This window comes from Pteropus medius, unplaced genomic scaffold (genome assembly GCF_902729225.1).
Source record: "Pteropus medius unplaced genomic scaffold, Ma_sr-lr_union100, whole genome shotgun sequence".
Lineage (NCBI taxonomy): Eukaryota > Metazoa > Chordata > Mammalia > Chiroptera > Pteropodidae > Pteropus > Pteropus medius.
In genome coordinates this window covers 2,870,009-2,890,627 of record NW_024342644.1, presented here as the reverse complement: position 1 = coordinate 2,890,627, position 20,619 = coordinate 2,870,009, and the positions used below count along the sequence as shown (strand labels likewise).

At 39.9% G+C, this 20,619-nt stretch overlaps 1 protein-coding gene across 6 annotated transcripts in view; it reads right to left on the bottom strand.

Annotated features, from left to right (window-relative positions):
• Positions 1 to 20,619, bottom strand: part of MBOAT1 (membrane bound glycerophospholipid O-acyltransferase 1) — a 99,935-nt gene that overhangs the window by 40,163 nt on the left and 39,153 nt on the right. For all 6 annotated transcript variants that reach the window (XM_039866462.1, XM_039866464.1, XM_039866467.1 and 3 more), the window contains 3 exons: positions 9,992 to 10,137; positions 8,913 to 8,990; positions 3,852 to 3,947 (listed from right to left, as the gene is read on the bottom strand). In XM_039866462.1, coding sequence (XP_039722396.1) covers positions 3,852 to 3,947; positions 8,913 to 8,990; positions 9,992 to 10,137 — 320 coding nt within the window. The remainder of the gene's footprint in view (positions 1 to 3,851; positions 3,948 to 8,912; positions 8,991 to 9,991; positions 10,138 to 20,619) is intronic.

The window sequence follows — 20,619 nt, the reverse complement described above, 5'->3', positions numbered from 1 at the left end:
AACAAACAAAAAACCACACATACCTCTAAGAATGTACAAAATGGCCACACAGCAATTACAGAACTAAATCACATGCAATTTACAGGTAGAAGATTTTTTTTTTTTGTATGCTTTTCCTAACAACAGTGTCCTTTCTAGTTTAAATAGTCAACCGTTTTGTGGGTAAATCAGAGATTTCTTAGCACAAGGAGATCCAAAAATGCCAGAGAACAAACATCACTTGAGGAAATTTATGACTGTGCTGCTGAAAGTAAAGTTGACAGGAACCGATATCCATCGTCCCCTAATGTCAAACCCCAAATCCACCATGTTCACAAACATTACTATTAACCACAAATGCCCTTTATTTTTCTCTTTGGTAACTTTCCACAATTGCGATTATACTAAAAATGGTGTAACAATCATTCAAAAGTTTATGGTTTTATTAATAAAACCAATGGAGAAGGTATGACAAGAGCAGGGAGAGATGTGACCAAAAGAGGCACCTTCACTCTGCATGATCAGGAGTAGGGGACAGTTGTTAGCTCATCACAGATATACAATCATGAAACAATGTGTATTAGTGTCCTACAGCTGCCATAACAGATTACCACAAGCTACGTAGCTTAAAACCAGAAACTTACTGCCCCACAGTTCTGGAGGCTGAAGTCTGAAATCAAGGTGTTGGCAGAATTGGTTCATTCTGGAGGTGCTGAGGGAGGATTTGTTCTGTGCCTCTTCCTGACTTCCTAGCTGACAGCAACCTCTGGAGTTCCTTGGCTTATAGCCAAAAACTCTCATCTCTGCCTCCATCTTTACATGGCCTTCTTCCCTCTATGTCTGTATCTCTCATGGTCTTCTTATAAAGACACCAGTCAGAATGAATTTAGGGCCCACCTTAATCTAGGTGTGTCCTCATCTAGTTACATCTGTAAAGATGCTATTTCTGAACAGGGACATATTCTGAGGTTCCGGGGGAATACTAATTAAACCAGTACATGATGATATGCTTACATCTGAACTTTCTATATAAATTTGAAATAGATAACTGTACATTCATTCTACAGTCTTTGCTCACACCTATCTCCTCTGTGTCAATACACAGGGTTCTTAATCGATGTCTGCTGAATGATGAATGAATGAACCTTTGGATGCCGGACCAAAGCCTTGGAGTGTGGATCTACTGAATGATAGCATCTCTCTTACATAAATCCCCATCCACTCTCTCCAGTCATTTCCTCTAACATGAACTGAGAAGGTAAAAGTAAAGTTACTTGCAAAACGATCCAAGTGCAAAACTTAATTTTTATAATCCTCCCCCACATCCTTTCAGCATTCTCACCCACATTTAATTCAACAGCTATTAATTTTAATATACTAACTTGTTTTGGTGGCTTTCCGAAGGACCCAACTTAGATTCAGAGAAACCATTTTCTCCCCTTTCATATATAATCAGTATATACACACACACACACACACTGTAATAAACAAGTTTGGAAATAAACACATACGACACTAGTTAAGCATACAAATGAATTGATGAAAGCAGAAGTTCCCATTTCTGCCAACTACAAACACTCCATGCACCAGGGTCTCAGTGAGTATGATTTAAAAGGCAGCTGGCAGCACCAGCCATTGAAAGCCAAGTGCAAAGTCCTAAATGCAGTAACTGGAGGTCGAGGAAGGGGATTGGGGAGGGGGTGGTGGCAATCAGGGAAAGCTTTGTAAAGCAGTAATCTTTTAGCTGGCTTTTGGAAAATGAAGTAAAAGATTTCCACCTAGACAAGGATGATAAATGCTCCTCTAATCAGTGGAATGAATAAGGCAGAGGCAAAGAGACATGGACTAACCTAGCATGTGTGTGGACCACAATGTTTTGGCATTGCCGCCATCTGCAGTGCAGAGTGGGAGGAGGAGACAGATGAGGCAGCTCCAACTCATGATGGAGTTTTTTTGATATTTTAGAACCTCATTCTGGTTGGTATAGAGACCAGAGGCCGGAAAAGGGGTAAGAAAAAGGATGGCCAGTTAGGAAGGTTACAGACATGTGGTGGTCCAGGGTGGTGGCAGTGGGCACATGTAGCAATGGATGGAGCATAGTGACAGCCAGCCTACAGACCTGATAGGACCTGGTGACATAGGATGTGGGTGGTAAGAGAGGGTGCTTTCTGGGACCTCCATAGGCACCTGTCTCACATTCTTGTGCTCTTGCAGAGCTGTATCCTCTGCCTGAATATCTTTCCTCCTGCCTAAATGTCTGTGGCACCTGGCATTGTACCTACCATACTGGGGACTCAAAAATTGTTGCAGAAATGAATGAATATATACTTTTGTGCCCTAAAAAGAAAAGACGATATAGATGAGAAATAAGTAATAATCTACTTTGGGCTAAAGTCAACATTTTTTGTTCAATATCCCAACCAATTATGACTGAGGAGCTGTTTGAGGCTTCTAGAAACACTGAATAAGAACTGAAATACTAAAGTATTTAATTCATTCATTTATTGAACACCTATTTAATGCCAGGAACTAAGTATTGGGGTGGAGGGCATGGCTCTGAGGTGAAACCCAAAAAATAAAGTTATGATCATCATTTAAATTACTTTTAAAGCTATAACTTCCCAGCTATATTATTATCTCTGTTGGGCCCATATTTTCCATATTTTGCTAGCAACACACCTTATTAAAAAATAAGTTTGTGAACTTATTTCAGAAAAATTGAAAAACTGCTCCACAACCTAGGGGAAAGGAATGTAGAAAAGAAACAACCCAAAGAGGAATAAGTAACATCCAGAGGCCTAAAGGTAAGAAGAACAGATACAGGAAAAGCCAGTCTGAGGCCAAACCATGGTCATGGGAATTTTGATGCAACAGTCTTTGTGTCCCAGAGCAACATTCTCTTGCCTTCCACAACTTGCAAAGTTCACAGAAATGAGCTGTGAGGTGTAAACTCTGTTTTTTACTGCCAATTCTCCAATAACTCATCCAATGAAATGTAGTTCAACCCGAGGGGAGAAGTCAGGTTCTCCCTGACCCTGGAGAACAGAACAGAACTCTTAAGAAAGTAATGTGGATAATATACAATGTGTTATGAGGAAAAACTCTGCTTTAGTATCCATTCCTCAAGACTCATGAAAAGTTGTTATTGAACAAACATCAACAAGACACAGAATTTTCACTGATCCATCCACAGTCTTCACCAAGGTGACCAATCAGGAAAAGGCTGGCCCATTAGGTTAAGGCCTGGTGACAGAGAACATGTTTACAACTAGTACCGACACCCCCACTGTGCCAGGCATCGCCTTCCAGTCACTGGGAGTCTCGCAGATGCAGGGAGAGCAGCCAGGAGGCACTCGAGAGAGTGGGGTAGCAGCTAGGATAGAAAAATTTCTGTATTATTAACTAGTAAAAGATAAACACCAGCCTTGTGTAAGGACCTTAGAATAGGGGTCAGCAAACTTTTTCTTTAAAGAGCAAGATAGTAAATATTTTAGGCTTTGCACAGGTCATATGGTTTCTGTTCACAATCACTCTGCCGCTGTTGTGTAAAAACAGCCAGAGAACACAGATAAATAAGTACCTGGTTGTGTTGCAATGTAACTACAAAAACAAGTAGTAGAAGAAACACGGCTCACAAGCTGTAGTTTGCTACCCTGCCTAACACAGCAGAGCTCATAACACAGTCCTAGACAGCAATCAAATCTTCACCCTTAACCTCATTACCGCAGTCTCACCAACTGATTTAAACAGCTACCCATGATTCTGATGTGCACACTTGATCTTTACAGACCCCAAGAGAATGCATCAATGCTGGCAGCCAGACCCGCCACCCCCCCCTTCCCCCGCACACACACACACATTAAGATACTCACCCAGAAAAATCTGTAGTGAGAATTCCATAGTGAAAGATGTATATTCTGCTGATGTGGCATATCGTAAGGTATCCCATTGCTACAAAAAAGGAGTATCTGAAAGCAAAAACACAGGGGATCAGATTATTATGCATGACAATATACTCAATTTTGTCTACTTCCCCTCCCTCACTCCCTCACAAAGTCCTGTCTGGTCTACGTACAGCCTAATCCAGCCCTCGCCTCACCTTCCCACCAGCTGCTCTGAGCCGTTCATCTCCTCACCTGAACCACTGCAGTACTTCTTAGCTTTGGCAGAATGGAATCACCTGAGGATCATTACAAACTACAGATGTCTGGGCCCCACTCCCAGATATTCAGGTTTAATTGGTACAGGGTGAACCTGGCAGATGTAATTCCAATGTGCTGCCAGAGTTGAGAACCACCAACCTATAAGGTCTTGCCCTCAGATTCTCTTCACAAACTGTATTTACAGGATGATCTTCATAAATGCAAGTCATCATCATGTGCCAACCACTCCCTTCCTGAAACATTTTGTTCTCTTGGCTTCCATTCTTTTTTTCTTCCCACTTCTCTAGTTAATTCTTCCAAGGCTCCAGCACAGCATATCTTCCTCCACCTCCTGGAGTTGGCTTTCCCAGTGGTCTGTCCAGAACCGTCCTTGTCCATGCCTGAGGCTTCAATTATCACCTACTCCATTATCACTACTCCCTACCTTCCTTCACAGACCACCCTGACCAGCCTATAGTATAAACGAGCAACATATGTACATATACATGTACACACACATATACATACACACCCACACACACACATGTCATTCAGAACATTCATCAATTTGTAATTATAAAGATATGTGATAATCTGATTAACCACTGTCTCCTTTGCTAGACTGAAAGTTCCACGAAGGCAAGAATAATCACGTGTGTTTTACCATAGCCACCTCCTGTGTGTCGAATGAACAAAACTAAATAAATGTTATTTGTCTCAAAAGTCTCCAATGGATCCCACTATCTAGTCACATCAAACTCCTAAACACAGCATGCAAGGTGCTTCCCACATTAAGCTCTACCTCACCCTTCTGGCCTCACCTCCAGCCACACTCCACATCCACCTTATGTTTCAACTACACAGGACTGCTCGCTTTCCATAATTATATCCTACATTTTCAGGCCAGATGTCTTTCTGCAAGCTCCTTCCTCTGCCTACAACTCCTTTCACCATTCCAGAGTCTATCTGAGAGCTGCCTAATTGCCAGATAAGGCGGCTGCAATGTCATCTGGCTTGGTCTTGCTCCAGATACCCCACCCCCCACTCCCAGCAAAATTCATTGCTCCAGTGCCTGTATTTCTCTAGGGCTACCTACTAGCATATATAATTATTACTAAAATGTGTGTGTGTATGTGTGTGTGTGTGTGTGTGTACACACATGTATATATATATATATACACACACACACATTTTATATATGTGTATATATATACAGATATATATACACACACACACACATACATATACATACATACATATATATATATGTGTATGTATATATCTGTTTCCCCACTCACTGTGACCTTGGGCATCCCAACACTTGACCGGACACACAAGAGGGGTTCACTACTATTAGTTGAAATGAACTGAAATGACTACATTAAGCATTTTCAATGGTTCAAGAGCCCATCAGAAACATGCATTCAGAAAGTATAACTTTTAAGCATATGTCATAAAACAGGAAAGATATGTATTGATATTAAATTATGTTGAAATTCGCAAATTCACATTAAAACAACTCATGAAGACTAGATCAACCTAAGAAACAGTAAATAATATAGATAATAAAAATTTATTTAAGTAACAAGAGAGAGCCAGATAATGAGTGCGAAAGAGTTCTGTAAGCTCTAAAGCACTATATAACTTTAGTTCTCTTTACCAATATTTGCAAACAAAGATGTTACTACACAACAGATTTTTCCATACCCTGAGTTCATCCTTAACCTTTCTCAAACCAGGAATATGGTGAACAAAGCAAATGGCTAAGAAAAAAACAACTCCCTCAACAGCTAAGCAGAATGGAGTCAGGCTGTTTTGCCTCCAGCACCTATTCCCTTTCTCCAGCCGGTTCATGAGGGTCAAGGCAGAAGCACAAACCAGTCAAAAGACAGATTCTTCCAGGACCATTTCAAATGCAGCCATACCTGCTACTGCTTCCGTTTTAATAGGAGCTAGACTCATACCTTCCCCTCCCCTACCCCACCCAGAGAGAAAAGTAAGTTCAATTCAATCGTTATAACATGATCCACCCATCAAGGATGGTGCCAAGTACTATGTCCCAATGCAACAGGGCAATGCATTCATGCCCTGGACAAATCTGAAGAATCTAAGGAATCCAGAAGTAGTAGAACATGTATTCTGGAGACAGACCAGCATGAGTTCAAATCTCAGCACTAGTGAAACTAATCTGCAGTGTGAAAAATTGGGATTTTAGGAAGGAGGGCTGTGGTAGAGAGTGGGACATTTGTAATGGTAATAGTCCCCTTATTGACCTGGGTGGTGGGCACATGTGTGTATTCACTTTGTGAAAATTCATCCAACTGGATACTTATTTACCTCTCTGAGCTTTCATGTCCTCATCTCAGAAAAAAAAAAAAATCTATCCCACTGAGTTGTCCTAAAAAGAATATATTTGCAACAGTAACTAACAATATATTAAATGATATACTAAATAAGTTTATACATTTAAAATAATGAAATATATTCTAAAGAGGTTGGCCTGGCACTGGGCACAAAACAGACACTCCAAAACTGGTGACTGCATCACCAAGTTCTCACACAAGGCCTTCTGTCCTAAGAGATACGAACTATATTCTGTTCCATTTGGCTAATTTATGGTAAATGAATGCCTGTTGTGTCTGCCCAGCATAGGGGCTTGGGAAGGAAACAGTTGGTGCCCCAAAGACTCTAGACCAATCTTGAATAACAATGGTCAGTCCAAAAATGGGTTAGTTCCACATGGCAGCAAATACTAACCTTCCCCTCCTCTTCCCAGCCATATGACAGGACCCTCATAACTGGCTCAGTGAAGGGAAGAGAACTCACAAAGATTCATGAAGTCCTGGTCTTGAAAAGAACTTAAGTTCAAACTACCACAAATACCACATTTGAGAGGTGGGAAACCTGATATACAAAGAAGCTGTGACTTGTCTGAATTCTGAATTCGCACAGATAGAGGCAGATTTCTTTACTCCTGGTTGTTCTTTCCTGCATCAACAAGAGACAACCTCCATCCACTGGGAACGGAACCACTCCCTACTTTTGCAACCACACAAGCTAAAAAAGAGGGGAAAAACTTGCTCTGGCGTCCTTTCTTTTTGGTCTTATGACACGGCTCTCTGCTACCACAATATTATTGTCTGCCTGTAAACTATTCAGCTCTGCCAAGGCTGGAGTATTCCATTCCCAGTCAGATACTAACACAGCAATCCTGGGCCTGGCACAGAATGAGTGTGCATGTCAGTCCTTCGCCCTCTGAAAAATAAACCACACCCCATCAGCATCACACAAGTATGGGGAGAGCTGACAAATTATTTGTAAGAAAATGTGCTAGAGAGATGCAACATTTCTATTAATCATTTCACTGCTTCCAAAATTAAGTTTGGGGAAAGCCAGCCATTTTTACTCCCCGCCCCCACCAACACATACACACAATTAAAAAAGGGGGGGAGGTGGATTTTTGTCATAAAAGAAAGCATTTCCAAAACCCATTCTTTCCCAAGTAGAAATGTGGATGTCCTACTTCCCTTCTGAATGACATGGTCCCCTTCAAGGAGAGCACTTAGAAGAGAGATGATTAGAATTGAAATTCTCAGAGCTCATTTGGATACTAAGTTGAATAACTACCAAATTTCAAAGCATGCAAAAATATTTTCCCTTGAAAATCAGAAATTTATCTGCAGTAATTATGACACACTGAAAATTTAATTTCGATGCTTTTAAGAAGGAAAACTATTGTGCTAATAGTCTTAATAATGAAAGAGCTCTCTGAAGCCAAAATAAGTCATCTGCTTTTTCAGAGATAACATCAGAAAAGAAGTCATAAAAGGATAAATGTCTTTTCAAAGATATTCAGTCATTCATCCATAAGTAATTATTGAGCCTTTATTTGTGCCAGGTATTGTTCCAGGCTCTGAGGCTAAAATAGTGAACTAGAGTGAAAGGTCTTTGTTTCCACAGAGTTTATATCTCCGTGTTACTGAACGGTGGAATACTTAGGGTTCAGAAATGCCATGGAAAATGGACACAACGCGAAACATATCCCAGGTATCTTACTTGATGATCTAAATAGGTAGCCTTAAAGGTAGAATGAAATTACTTCTGTACTTTGAAATGAAAATATTGTAAAAATATTTCTTCCTTAGGTTTCAGTGTACCTAAAGCATATAAAGTTCTCTCTCTCTCTCTCTCTCTCTCTCTCACACACACACACACACACACACACACCACCACCACCCACAGCCCAGCCAAATTCAAGATAACAGACATACACATCTATCATCCCCTAAGTTTCTCCATGCCTCTTTGGGATCCCTGTTACCTCTCCATGCACCACCCCAGCACTAGAAACCTCTGATCTGATTTCTGTCACCATAGATTAGTTTGTCTTTTCAAGAATAGAATCTGTGTGGCTTCCTTCACTCAGCATATTTATTTAAGATTCATCGATGTCATTGTGTAGATCATTCATTCATTCCTTTTTATTGCTGAGTAGTACTCCACAGTAGTGAACATTTGAGTTGTTTCCAGCGTGGGGCTATCACAAATAGAGCTGCCTAATTCTGATATCCTCTCTTTCCTCTGAGGCTCCACTTGCATCCTACCCTTTTTCATAAAGATTTCTCTGAAGACTCCCAGCATTTAGGGCCCCCAAGCTATCCTTCTTATATTTAAGGGAACCTGGGGTATGCACATCTGGCAAATAGGGAAAGTACCCTTTACCCTGTAAATACATGTCAAAGATCATGAATAACCAACCTCACCTTGCACTATTCATTCCCAGGGTCTTACCTGTGAATATTGGATATGCTTGCAGTGACCATGATTCCATAGCACATTAACACCAGCACAAACAGGTGTACAGAGTACCTTTAAGACATTGCAGGGGTGGGAGGGAGAACAGTGAATATATTTCATATTAGCATATCTACTGGCTACCCATACTGCTACTGCACCTCCACCCCATCAAAAAGCAAGCAATCACTTAACATGTTATGTAAGAGAAAAAAATCAAGTATTTTTGTTCTGTGGAATTAAGAACTCTATTATGAAATGATACTAGGAAGTCATGACACGGTCTGCCAACTTGTAGCACTAGCAATGTCAGGAATCCATAAATGGGATGCTTACACTTTTTTTTTTTTCCACATATACAATTGAGAGTCTGAAGAAGAGTTCTTTCTTCAGGATTTGTGATTTTATGTTAAAAGTACCAGGACCAAAACTGAGCAGCCCCTGACACCAAGACTTTTACCTATCTTGGTGGCTAATTCAAAATACTCATCCATCTTTCTCAAATTTTTTGTTGAAACTGGAGGAGCAGTATTCTAGTGCCCTGAACAAATTCACAAATTTCCTTTAGGTATAATTCTAGAAATGTTGGTTCTTAAAGCTTCTTCCCCAAGAACTGCCACTGCCAGGGTATTTGTCTGGCAGTGGCAGTTTATCTAATCTACAGGCTTTCTTAAAGAATGATTCGCACTCCCTAAGACCAGCACTAAAACCATTCTACTCTAAAAGCAGGACTAACACCAATATCTCCAACAACAGTGCAAGAAAAATACTGATATCTACAATAGTTAGGAAAGGTTCCTTGTCAGGAAATTAAACCTTAAAAAAATCCATTTACATGACCAAGGAAAAATCGGAAGTCTTAACTTTAAGAAAAATTCACCAAATTGACTTTCAGTGGGTAGTCGAGTTTATTAATTCCAGGTTCTTACAGTAAATGGAAATTTCTGTAATAAATCTCCATTATTTCACAATAAGAGTAAAGATATATTTCTTTCCTTAGTACCTAGCAAATGCCGAGAACATTGCTACGAAACACCCCGATGATAAATATTAGAATTTATGAAGCTCATACTCACCATCCAAAACAGAAGATGACAAAATAGATGCCAAAAATGGTGGCAAATGCATGCCGGGCCTCGGGACTGGTTTTACCAGGACTTAAGTAGATACGAAACCAGAAAGCGGCAAACAAAGCAACGAGCTGGCATGCCACAAAATTCACCTGTACGGGGGTGGGGAAAAAAGAAAGAAAACCTTTACTCTTTTGGCCTGTGTGAGAATGGTCTCGACTCTTTTCAGATTTCCACATCAAGGTGCATCTCAGGCTTGGATTTGGATTCTTCCACAGTGGAGTGTTTGTTTGGGGAAGTGAAGGACTGAAAAGAGAACCCGTGCCCTCCTCAACTGGTATAAGAAGTGAGGAGCCCAACACAGGCATATCTCATTTTATGGTGTTTCACAGGTGTCGCAATTTTTGCTAACTGAAGGCAAGACCCCTCACCAACTAAAAGATTCTGCCTCCCTTTACTCCCTTTACTCACTTTATTATGGCGGTCTGGAGCAGAACCTGCCATATCTCTGTAGTTTCTTTTCCAATCTTTTAATACTAGCCAAGTTTGCTTTCCCACACACAAAAAGGAGACTTATTAATATAAAGCCCTTAGCAGACTGTGAGGTCAGTTTGCTAGGTCTCTTCCTCCTTTCCCCTCCAGCACTATCCTTAGATAAAGAATGTATTCAGAGATGCAAATGAATCAAATTAAAGAGGCTTCCCTCATCTAGTACCTAAGAAATCAAATGCTTCTCCAAAGTAATCAGCTGTTTTCTGACTCTAATTTTTCTCATTTTAAATTAACAGCAAATAAACAAGAGCATTGCTCAAATTCAAGGTTTGACACAAAAAAAGAAACAGCCCTGCATTAAACTTTCAGTTCCAACACTGTCCAGTTATGGAAAGCAAGCACCAAATTTCCTTAGAAAAATTGCAGTGATCTATCTCTCGAAAATGTTTTATCCAAAAGAAAACATAATTCCCTGACACTCATAGGAAAGACTGATTTAACACAAAATCAAAATACATTAAGTGGTTTAACTGTTAATGAAAACTGGGAAAGCAGTGTAATCTTTTCAGAATATTCAGAACGAAAACCTCACTATCAATTTGTTTTTACAGCACCCTTAAATGAGAAGGGATTGAGGATATAAATATCTGAATAGACCCTCAACTTCAGCCTCGGCAGTGTTTCACGCTACAAAAAGATGTAGCTCTTAGTAAAACTTCATGAGGGCTCGGCTCACAGGTAGCACTCATAAGTAGCAGGCACCAGCTCTCCCTTTTGGTTTCCCAATTAAAAAAAATATATTTTGGATCCCTTATAATTTATATAAAAAATAACACTTTCAGAGTATTTTTTGCTTTGCTTTTAAAAATTGACCGTGCTATCTCTCCTCTATTTGGAGATCATTCTTCACCAGTCTTTTCAAAAATGTATCCCCACTACTGCCCACCCTCACTTTATACCCTGAAAGGCATAGGGGAGGTGAGCTGTGATCCTATCCTGCATGATTTGGTCATATCTTTTTATACAGCCTAAATACACAACCACCACCACCACACACACACACACACACACACACACACACAGAGGAAAATAACCATCTTAGCAAGGTTCAAAATATAAAGAAATTGGCAACTGGAAAGTCAAAGTTGTGATCATCTGTAGGTGATCATTAACACGTTCTTTCATTCTTTCAACTCAGGGTCCAGCCTGCAGCCACAATGGAACATAGTTACTCAGGAGAGAACCAAAGGGAAATTTGCTCCATTCTTTTTGGTTGCCCAGTAATTACTGAGCATCCCTGAACCTGAGGATAGAGCAGAGTGTAGTCCCTGGACTATCAGCAGCGGCACCACCTGGAAACTATTTAGAAATGCAAATTCTCAGGCCCCACGCAAGACCTACTAAATTAGATGCCCCCACGGTAGGTCCAGCGATCTGTTTTAAGAGGCCCCCCAACTAACTGTGATGCACACTCAAATTTGAGATCCACTGGGATAGAGGAGAGAGAAGGTATGTCCCTGCCTTCAGGAGCTTACGATCTAACTGGGGAAAGAATACAAATAACTTACAAGGAATTGGAAATTAACATTAATATTGTGTGAACTTATTACATTATATGTCCTTTAGATCCGAAGTAAATGACAAGAGTTTCATGGTTAAGGAGGGATGAGACTCAGGCAGACAATAAGGAAAACTGTTGAAATAGGTAAAGATTGAGAGGGTAGTTAAAAACACTCAAAATACTGCTGCCTGAGTCCTATCCCCAACCGTTCTGATTTAATTGGTCTGGCATTAGAACTTTTCAAAGCATTCAGGTGACTCTAATATACAGGCAAGATGGAGACCTCCTGGTTTGGAAATAAAAAGACAGAGGCCTAGAGAGGTATCCAGGAGGAACTGAGCTTTCCCAGAATGAAAACACGAATAAAGGACAGGGGTATTGGACTGTGAAAGCTTTAGGGATGGGATGAGAAGGAAGAGATTTAGGTAGAGAAAGGCCTGAAGGACATCACTCAGCCAGCACAGGCCTGCTCAGGCTGCTGGCCATTTCCTGAACTGGGTTTATCTTCTATAAGACCCCTTTAAACCTACCTCCAAGGAAGACAGACCCTTATCATAGGAAAACTACACCTGCTCTTGTCACCCAAGAGACTGAGAAAGGAAAAGAAGACTCACTGGGTTGCTGAAGCCATCAGCCATTTTTTAGTCACCATAACATAATGTGTAGCCAACTCAATGCCCTAGTTCTGACACTAAGATAGATGTCACCTGGGCAGCCTTAGATGATTCATTGATTAATTCCACAAACATTTACTGGTTAACTCTATATGCCAGATACTGGGGACAGTGAGCAAGACACTGTCACTACCCTCAAGTCAAGAAGAGGAGACTTACATGCTTTGGGTTTCAATTCCTTTCTTTCTCCCGCCCCCGCAAAAAATGTGTATTTGGGAGAACTGGTCTCCAATGTCTCTTCCAACTCTAATGGCCTCTGATTCTGTATCTAACCCAAATTCTTTCCCTTAACTGTTAATGGTAAATACCCAAATGCAAGACTTCATTATGGATTAAAAGCTTCCCCCTACACACAGACACAACTTACTCCCCCACTCTCTTCCCAGGAGTGAGTCATGGATGGCTAGCTCAATGTTCCACAGCAAAAGTGGAAACACACAACAGCACCACTTAGGCCTAACAGGAGGGTTCTAACAGAATTGCTTTTCAATGATCAATCTTAAAGGGTACAGGCTGAACCATAATTAGATACCACTTCACACCCATTAGAATGGCTATTGTTTAAACAAAATAATAAGTGTTGGCAAGGGTGTAGAGAAATTAGAACCCTTGTACACTGCCGGTGGGGATGTAAAATGGTACAGCTGCTGTGAAAAACAGTATGGCAGATCTTCAAAAAATTTAAAATAGGGGACGACTCCATAGTGTGGTGGTTAGCACGTCTGCTTTACACACATAAGGTCCTGGGTTCGCGCCCCAAGTGGAGCCGTGGACCATACCCCAGGTGCACCAGGCCCCAGGTGCACACCATGAGTGTGTGGGAGGAGATGCCCCGCCTTCAGAGATCCAGTTCTTAAGGGGAAATGGCAACTTCCATAGGTCAGGGGTGGAAGGAGGGGATGGGAATAAAGAGGTGGAAAACAAATTTTAAATATACAAAGAATGGAAAGCAGGATGTAGAAGAAATATTTGTCCACTCATGTTCATAGCAGCATTATTCACAATAGCCAAAAGTGTAAACAACACAAATGTCCATCAATGGATGTGGATAAACAAAATTTGGCATATATATATATATATATATATATATATATATATACACACACACAATGGAATATTATTCAACTTTAAAATGGGTGAAATCCTGACATGCTACAACATAGATGAACCTTGAGGATACTATGCTACGTGAAACAAGCCAGTCACAAAAGGACAAACAGTGTGTATGATTCCACTAATATGAGGTACCTAGAATAGTTGAATTCACAGAGACTGAAAGCAGAATGGTGGTTGCCAGAGACTACATGGTGAAGCAAATGGGATTATTATTTAATGGGTACAAAGTTTCAATTTTGCAAGATGAAAAGAGTTCTGGAGATGGATGGTGGTGGCTACACAACCACGTGAATATACTTAATGCCACTGAATTGTACTGTATGCTTAAAAATGGTTAAAATGGAAAACTGTATATTATACATATTTTACCACGATTAAAAAGTACAGACTAGACTATGATACCAATTTCTTTGTGTTTGCTAGCTCATGTCAACAATAGCAGCTGATAGAAACTATGACTATTTCCATGGCCAAAACTGGCTGGCTGCCATGACAACTCATATAGGAACAGACTTAGATCTTTGCTTTTTTCCTAAGAGCCAACAAAATGGGAGGCATTATATTATAGAAATACATCCCAAAATGGGTTGATTTGATATATGGAATCTCCTTCCAAATAATCTTGAAGGGATGGGGAGAGTGGCGTGAGTATAAATCAGTGACTCTCAACTGGGGATGATTTGCCTTCCAGGGGACATTTTTGGTTGTCATAACCACAACGCGGGGGGGGAGGAGGGGTTGACAGGCATCTGACTGGTAGAGGCCAAGGATACTGCTAAATATCCTAGAAGGCTCTGGACACTCTCCCACAACAAAGAATTTTCCAGCCCAAAATGTTAGTAATATAAAGGTTAAAAAATCTGGTATGGATAAAACAAGATTGGCCATGAGTTAAAAACTGTTGAAACCGAGCACATGAAAGCTCCCTGTAACTATCTCTTCACTTTTGTGTATATTTGAACTCTCCCATAAAAATAAAAATAAAATAAATAAACAGGTTTTGAAAATTATACAACTCTAGAAAGAAAGCAAATCACTGGCCTGAGATGATATAGATATTAACCTCTGGTGACTGCAGGCAGTTGAAACTGCAAAGGTTTCTTTATACACATCGGAGAAATACCTAGGTTAGGAAAGTAACACATGTGAGCATAGAAACAAATCTAAACAATAAAGGGACACTTTCTTCCTAAATAGAAGAAGAATCACCTTTTATGAAATGATCACACTCCCCAAAAAAGAAAATCAAATTATAAGAATCACAAAAGAAAAAGATCTATCTTCAATAATTATCCTACTTGTGACCTCCCATGACCAGCAATAGATCTAGTGGTTACCCACAGAGTCAACACTGAGCCAGACTACCCGCTGCAAGACCCAGCTCCACCACCTACTGCTTGAAGAATTACAAAAGCTCACCACATGTTACTTCCTGGTCCACGTGATGGAAGCAAGAGTACTACTTTATGGGATTGTTCTGAAGACCGAAGAAGTTAATATGTAAAAATACTTGAAACAGTGCCTAGTACTGATTAGTATCTGCTATTAATATTATTCTACATTTACTAAATTGACACACAGATTGTGCATAGAATAATCTTAATATACGGTAACTACTGTTGAGCTGTTGAGATCTGGCTTCTCCATCTCCTCCCCGCTGCCCTGGCACTGACTCCTCTTCCCACCCAACGTGCGACAGCTGCAGGACTTCCCCATGTGTCCTGTCTTCCACAGGGAGAGGCAATGCAGCTTGGGACAAAGAGTCAATCTCTGGGTTTTCTAGCTCCTGCATAGAGTTTATCTAAAGCAGAGATAAATCCAAAACATCCAAATGATCTCTGGAAATTTAGGAAAGATATATATTTTTTTTAATTCTAAAAACTTGTCTTCATAGATCAAGAGCAAAGCAAAATAACTTAAAGCATGGAGTTTCTACCACATCACAGAGGGAAGAAAAACTCTTAATGATGTAACAGCTCTTTTTCCACACAAAAATTGAGAAAAGATTGAGGAGAATGCTGAGTGTGAACCTACCACTTCGAGCCATGGAAGGGGCTGCAGGGGACAGCTGGTGATGCAGCGGCAAGAGGCCAATACCCTAGAGTACAATGATGGACTCCTCCGGAGCAGAGGCCAGCAGGGTTCCAATGGCACTGGGACCCGATGCCCTCACCAAAACCTCAAAAGTCTGTAAGGCCCCTTAGGGCTTAGCTCATTCCCAGGTGTAGAGGTAGACAAACCTTTGATGTAACCAGCCTTAAACAGGAAGAGAGTTTCCTAAAACTGGCAATTTAGTTCAAATAGTAAATTAAGTTTAACAAAAAGAAATTAAACAGAAGTTAATTTTTTTTGTATATATATCTATGTCTGTGGGCTGTAAATTTTAAACCCACTATTACGGCCACTATAAGAAATGTGCATAAAAAATTTGTACAAGAAATATTCATATCAGTATTATTTCTAGTAGCCAAACAGGAATCAGAAAGTTCAATAATTAGTAAAGGCATGTAGTAAAGACTAAAGGATGTGCTCCGCATTATAATCCTTTTCAAAGGGAATCTGTTCATGCTTGCTATAAGCCATACTTTTGACCAATTCCTAGAAATTTATTCACTGGACGATAAAAAGCTAAATGCTGAAAAAAATGTTGAGACATTATTTACAAGACAAAATAAAGTAAAATATACTTAAATACAGGACAGTAGAGATAGTAATTAATGGTAAATCCAGTCAATAGTATTATAAATGGACATTATGAAGTGCCTATAACAAAATGAAAAACATTTGCTATAATAAAAAGAATATAAAACTGTGTATATGTTTATAATTATGTTTTAAAAAGTAGCACATGAGAAAAGGCGAAGATAACACGTAAAACTGAATATCGCTATTTTACCAAGGTGACAAGAATCTAGGCAAATTTTTTGTAATTTTTTTTTTACAACCAGTAATTGTAAATTTCATGTGGAATTTTCCATACACTGACCTCCACCCGCCCCCGCCCGCCACACACACACATCCCATCAGGGTACTCTAAGAGACTCATAAAAAAAAAATCCTTATTTAATTCTACTAACTCTATTCTCAGAGTTGCATTTATTAGCACCTACCTACTATAAAGTTTAGGGAGGAGTTAGGCATACCTGGAAGAAGTCAACCTGTAAAAAGTTTCATCTTAAAGAAAAACACATTTTTCATAAGCAGCAACAAAATGTCAAAAGTAACAATGTGGATGGCCAAAGAGATTGAATACATACACCACAAAGCTCTGAAATAAATGCTTCACATTTAAAAGGAACATGTGCAAAGGTTTTGCTTTTCTACCGCTCCACTCCCTCTAGAACAGCAAAGAAAGCAGCACTTTCGTTTGTGATCTCCAACGATATGCATTCCACAATTAAAGTATTGTGTGGGCCCTTATGCATAAGGAAACAGTAGAGCACAGCTGTTCTGATCAGACTTTTAAACACCAGCAAGACTGACATAACTCGGATTCAGCAAGAGCTCAATTTCCACAGCTCTTGCAAGATTTCAAACTCAATGCAAAAAAATAAAACAAGGGTTTGACTTCTTATGTCACCAAAGCACAAACTGTGCTGAAATTTTCAGATGTAAGTCTTAAACCTTTCTGCTCTAATGTGCTGCTAGAAAAGCATTGTTTGGGAATTTCTGTTCTATGGCCTTCATATTCTTCCAAGAAAAAAATGAACTTTACCAGAAGTAAAAAACATTGCCTTCCTCCTAATCAAGAAATGCAAGCAATCTATTTTTAACAAACAGCAAATATTAACAGTCCAAAATGATTTCCTCTACTACAGTGATTTACCAGTGGCTCACCACTGACACACAGGCAACTGTCCAGGCCTGGAATGTTTTCCTCAGCAACGCTGCTTTATGTGCACCAAGACAAAACCCATCTAATTAAACAATTCCTTATTTAAAAGCAAGCCAATCCTCCTCCACCAACAGCACTCTTTTGCATTGCCTCCTACAAATAAATGTGGCTGGAGAAGAGTACAAAAAATGCTATTCCTTTCTGTACCACGAAACAAAAAGTGTTTGTACCATACTCTAGCTACTGTGCACTTTCAAAGAGATCCTTGTTATAATTTCATTCCAAACTCCTTGGAATGTCAGCAAGAAATGCTTTTAAATCTGTAATGAGCCAACTTTTTTCCAGGCTTGTAGACAACCAAATATTATTGAAGACTGATAATCAATGTGTGTGATTTATAGCCTAACAAACTCTTAATTGATATTTCATCTCATAACAATAACTGCATTTACGGAGTGCTGACTCAGCGTCAGGCACAGTGATAAACCTTACATAAATAATTTAACTTAAGCTTTACAATAACTTTATGAAGTAGTTTACTCCCCTTTTACGTATGAGGAAAGTGAAGAATAAAAATGTTAAGTACGGTGGCTGAATTCATAAAGCTACTGAATGGTAGAGCTGGAGTTTAAAACCTGGCCTGAGTTTTCAATCATATTATAATGCTTCCCCTCAACTCCCAACATTCTCCCCTGAAATATTATCTCTCAGGGAGAATTTAGTAGCTGCCTGTATCACTTTGCTCAGGTTGCCATAACAAAGTAACACAGACCCAGGGGGATGGGAGCACGGTGCTTAAACAACAGAACTTTATTGTCTCACAGTTCTGGAGGTTACAAGTCTGAATTCAAGGTACCAGCAGGGTTGGTTTCTTCTGAGGCCTCTCTCCATGGCTTGTAAGTGGCCATCTTCTCCCTATGTCTTCACATTGTCTTCTTTCTGTGCATGTCTGTGTCTAAATTTCCTTTTTTTATAAGGACACCAATCATAGCAGATTAGGGCCCACCTATATGACCTCACTGTAAGTTAATTATTACCTCTTTAAAGAGACTATCTCCAAATAGTCATTCTGAGGTACTGGGGGTTAAGACTTCAACATAGGAATTGGGGGAAACACAAGTCAGCCCATAACACTGCCCAATAAAAATCCTCTACTCAAACATACAAAATGAAACACCCTTTTTTTCCTTGCTCCTACGGATGCAAAGTAAGCAAGCCATAAACCAAAGTCTGTGGGGAAGGAAAGCTGAGTCTTAGCATAAACTGGAGCCTCCTGATCATCTGAAGGTCCCTCTCTCAGCCTACTACAAACGGCTTATGAGAGGGAATTCTCAGCTGCTGCCCCTCCCTCCATGCTCCTACCTCTGTCAGAAGCTCATTAGCCTATAATGGATTTACCCATGTTTAGGAAGTGCAGTATTCCTTAGCCTTTGTTTCAAACACACAAGTTTTAAGTAACAGAAATCAGCATTTATTTATTGAGCATGTATGTTCACAAAGCTCAAAGAACACTGGTTGTTTTTCTAAATGCCTCATATCCATTATCTCATTGAATCTTCCTATCACCCTCAATGTCCTACTGAGGAAACTAAGACACAAAGAACACAGCCCTAAAACACTCAGCTACAGGGCAGCACCATGAGTTACACTGCGATGCTTAGTCCTGGCCCGCAATTGCCTCCCAAGAGCTCTATCTTGTAGAGGGGGACATTTGAATTAAGCTGCCAGGCTCAAAGTCCTTTCCACAGCTCTTCTTTGAGGCTTACACAAACCTTCCCTCTGGACTTTGTACACTCACATAGCAAATCTCCTTCCACCAGTCAGAGTAAGTCATCCAGTCCCTCCGGGATGAAATAATACCTCTCAATTCCCAATAGAAGAATCCTATATACTTCATTAGAGCTTAAATTGTACAGAAAGACAATTATCATATCCTGTAAATATCATTTCATGGATTAGTTATGATTTAGAATTAAAACTCTTTAAAAACTGACTCCAATGGATATAATGGAAAAAAATATTTATGCTGTCTCTTCAGCCATGATAAAGAAAAATCTTGAAATATATAGGTGATAGCTTTCGAAAATCTGCCTCCAGCTTGCCACCCACCCCATAAGCTGCAGCCTTATAATTCTTGGCCAGTATGCAGGGAAGGCTTAATAGAATTCAGGACTATTTAAGGAATCCTAAAAAACACTGTCAATAAACATGCTGCCATCACCTCCAATGAAGATACACTCTCCCCATCAGAATGAATTCCATTGTTATCCAGGTAAAAGTGTTTAATAACAATAACAATAATAATAATAATAATAATAGCAGTTAGCATTGAGAGTGTTTGCTATATCCCACGCACGGCTCTAAGTTCTTTTGCCTATATAATTCCTTTAATATTCACAACTTTTTGAGGCTCTTTGAGGCATTCATTTTATAAATGAATAAATTAGGTCACATAAAAGTTAAGAAATTTTCCCCAAAATCATACACCTAGTTAGGGGGAATGCTGGAATTTAAACTCAGGGACTCTTGAGGTTCCAGAGTCCATCTGCTTAGTCACTACGTGATGATTGATTCAATTCAACCTTCTCGTGTATTTCCAACATCTCGTTTTCCAGATGAAGAATGTAGAGCCCAGAGACTGTCAATGACTCAGCCTGGTCACACAGCCACCAAGCCTCCGAGTTGGGACTAAAACTAATGTGTCCTGATTCCGGTCTATCCAGCACGCCTTCCTGCAATTTCCCACCAGCCTCGGAGATGGGATGGAAGTAAAACAGTACAGGGGGTCAGACAGGCCCATCTAGAAATAAGGTCTGTCTGAGCAAGGAACCCTGGGCTGCCAAAGGGAGGGAAGGACACGCACTGCTGTAAGAAACACCACTGAATAAAGAAGTGCAACAGTTGATGGACTTTGTAATCTTGACCAGGACCTGGGTATGTCAAGTCTTACATACAG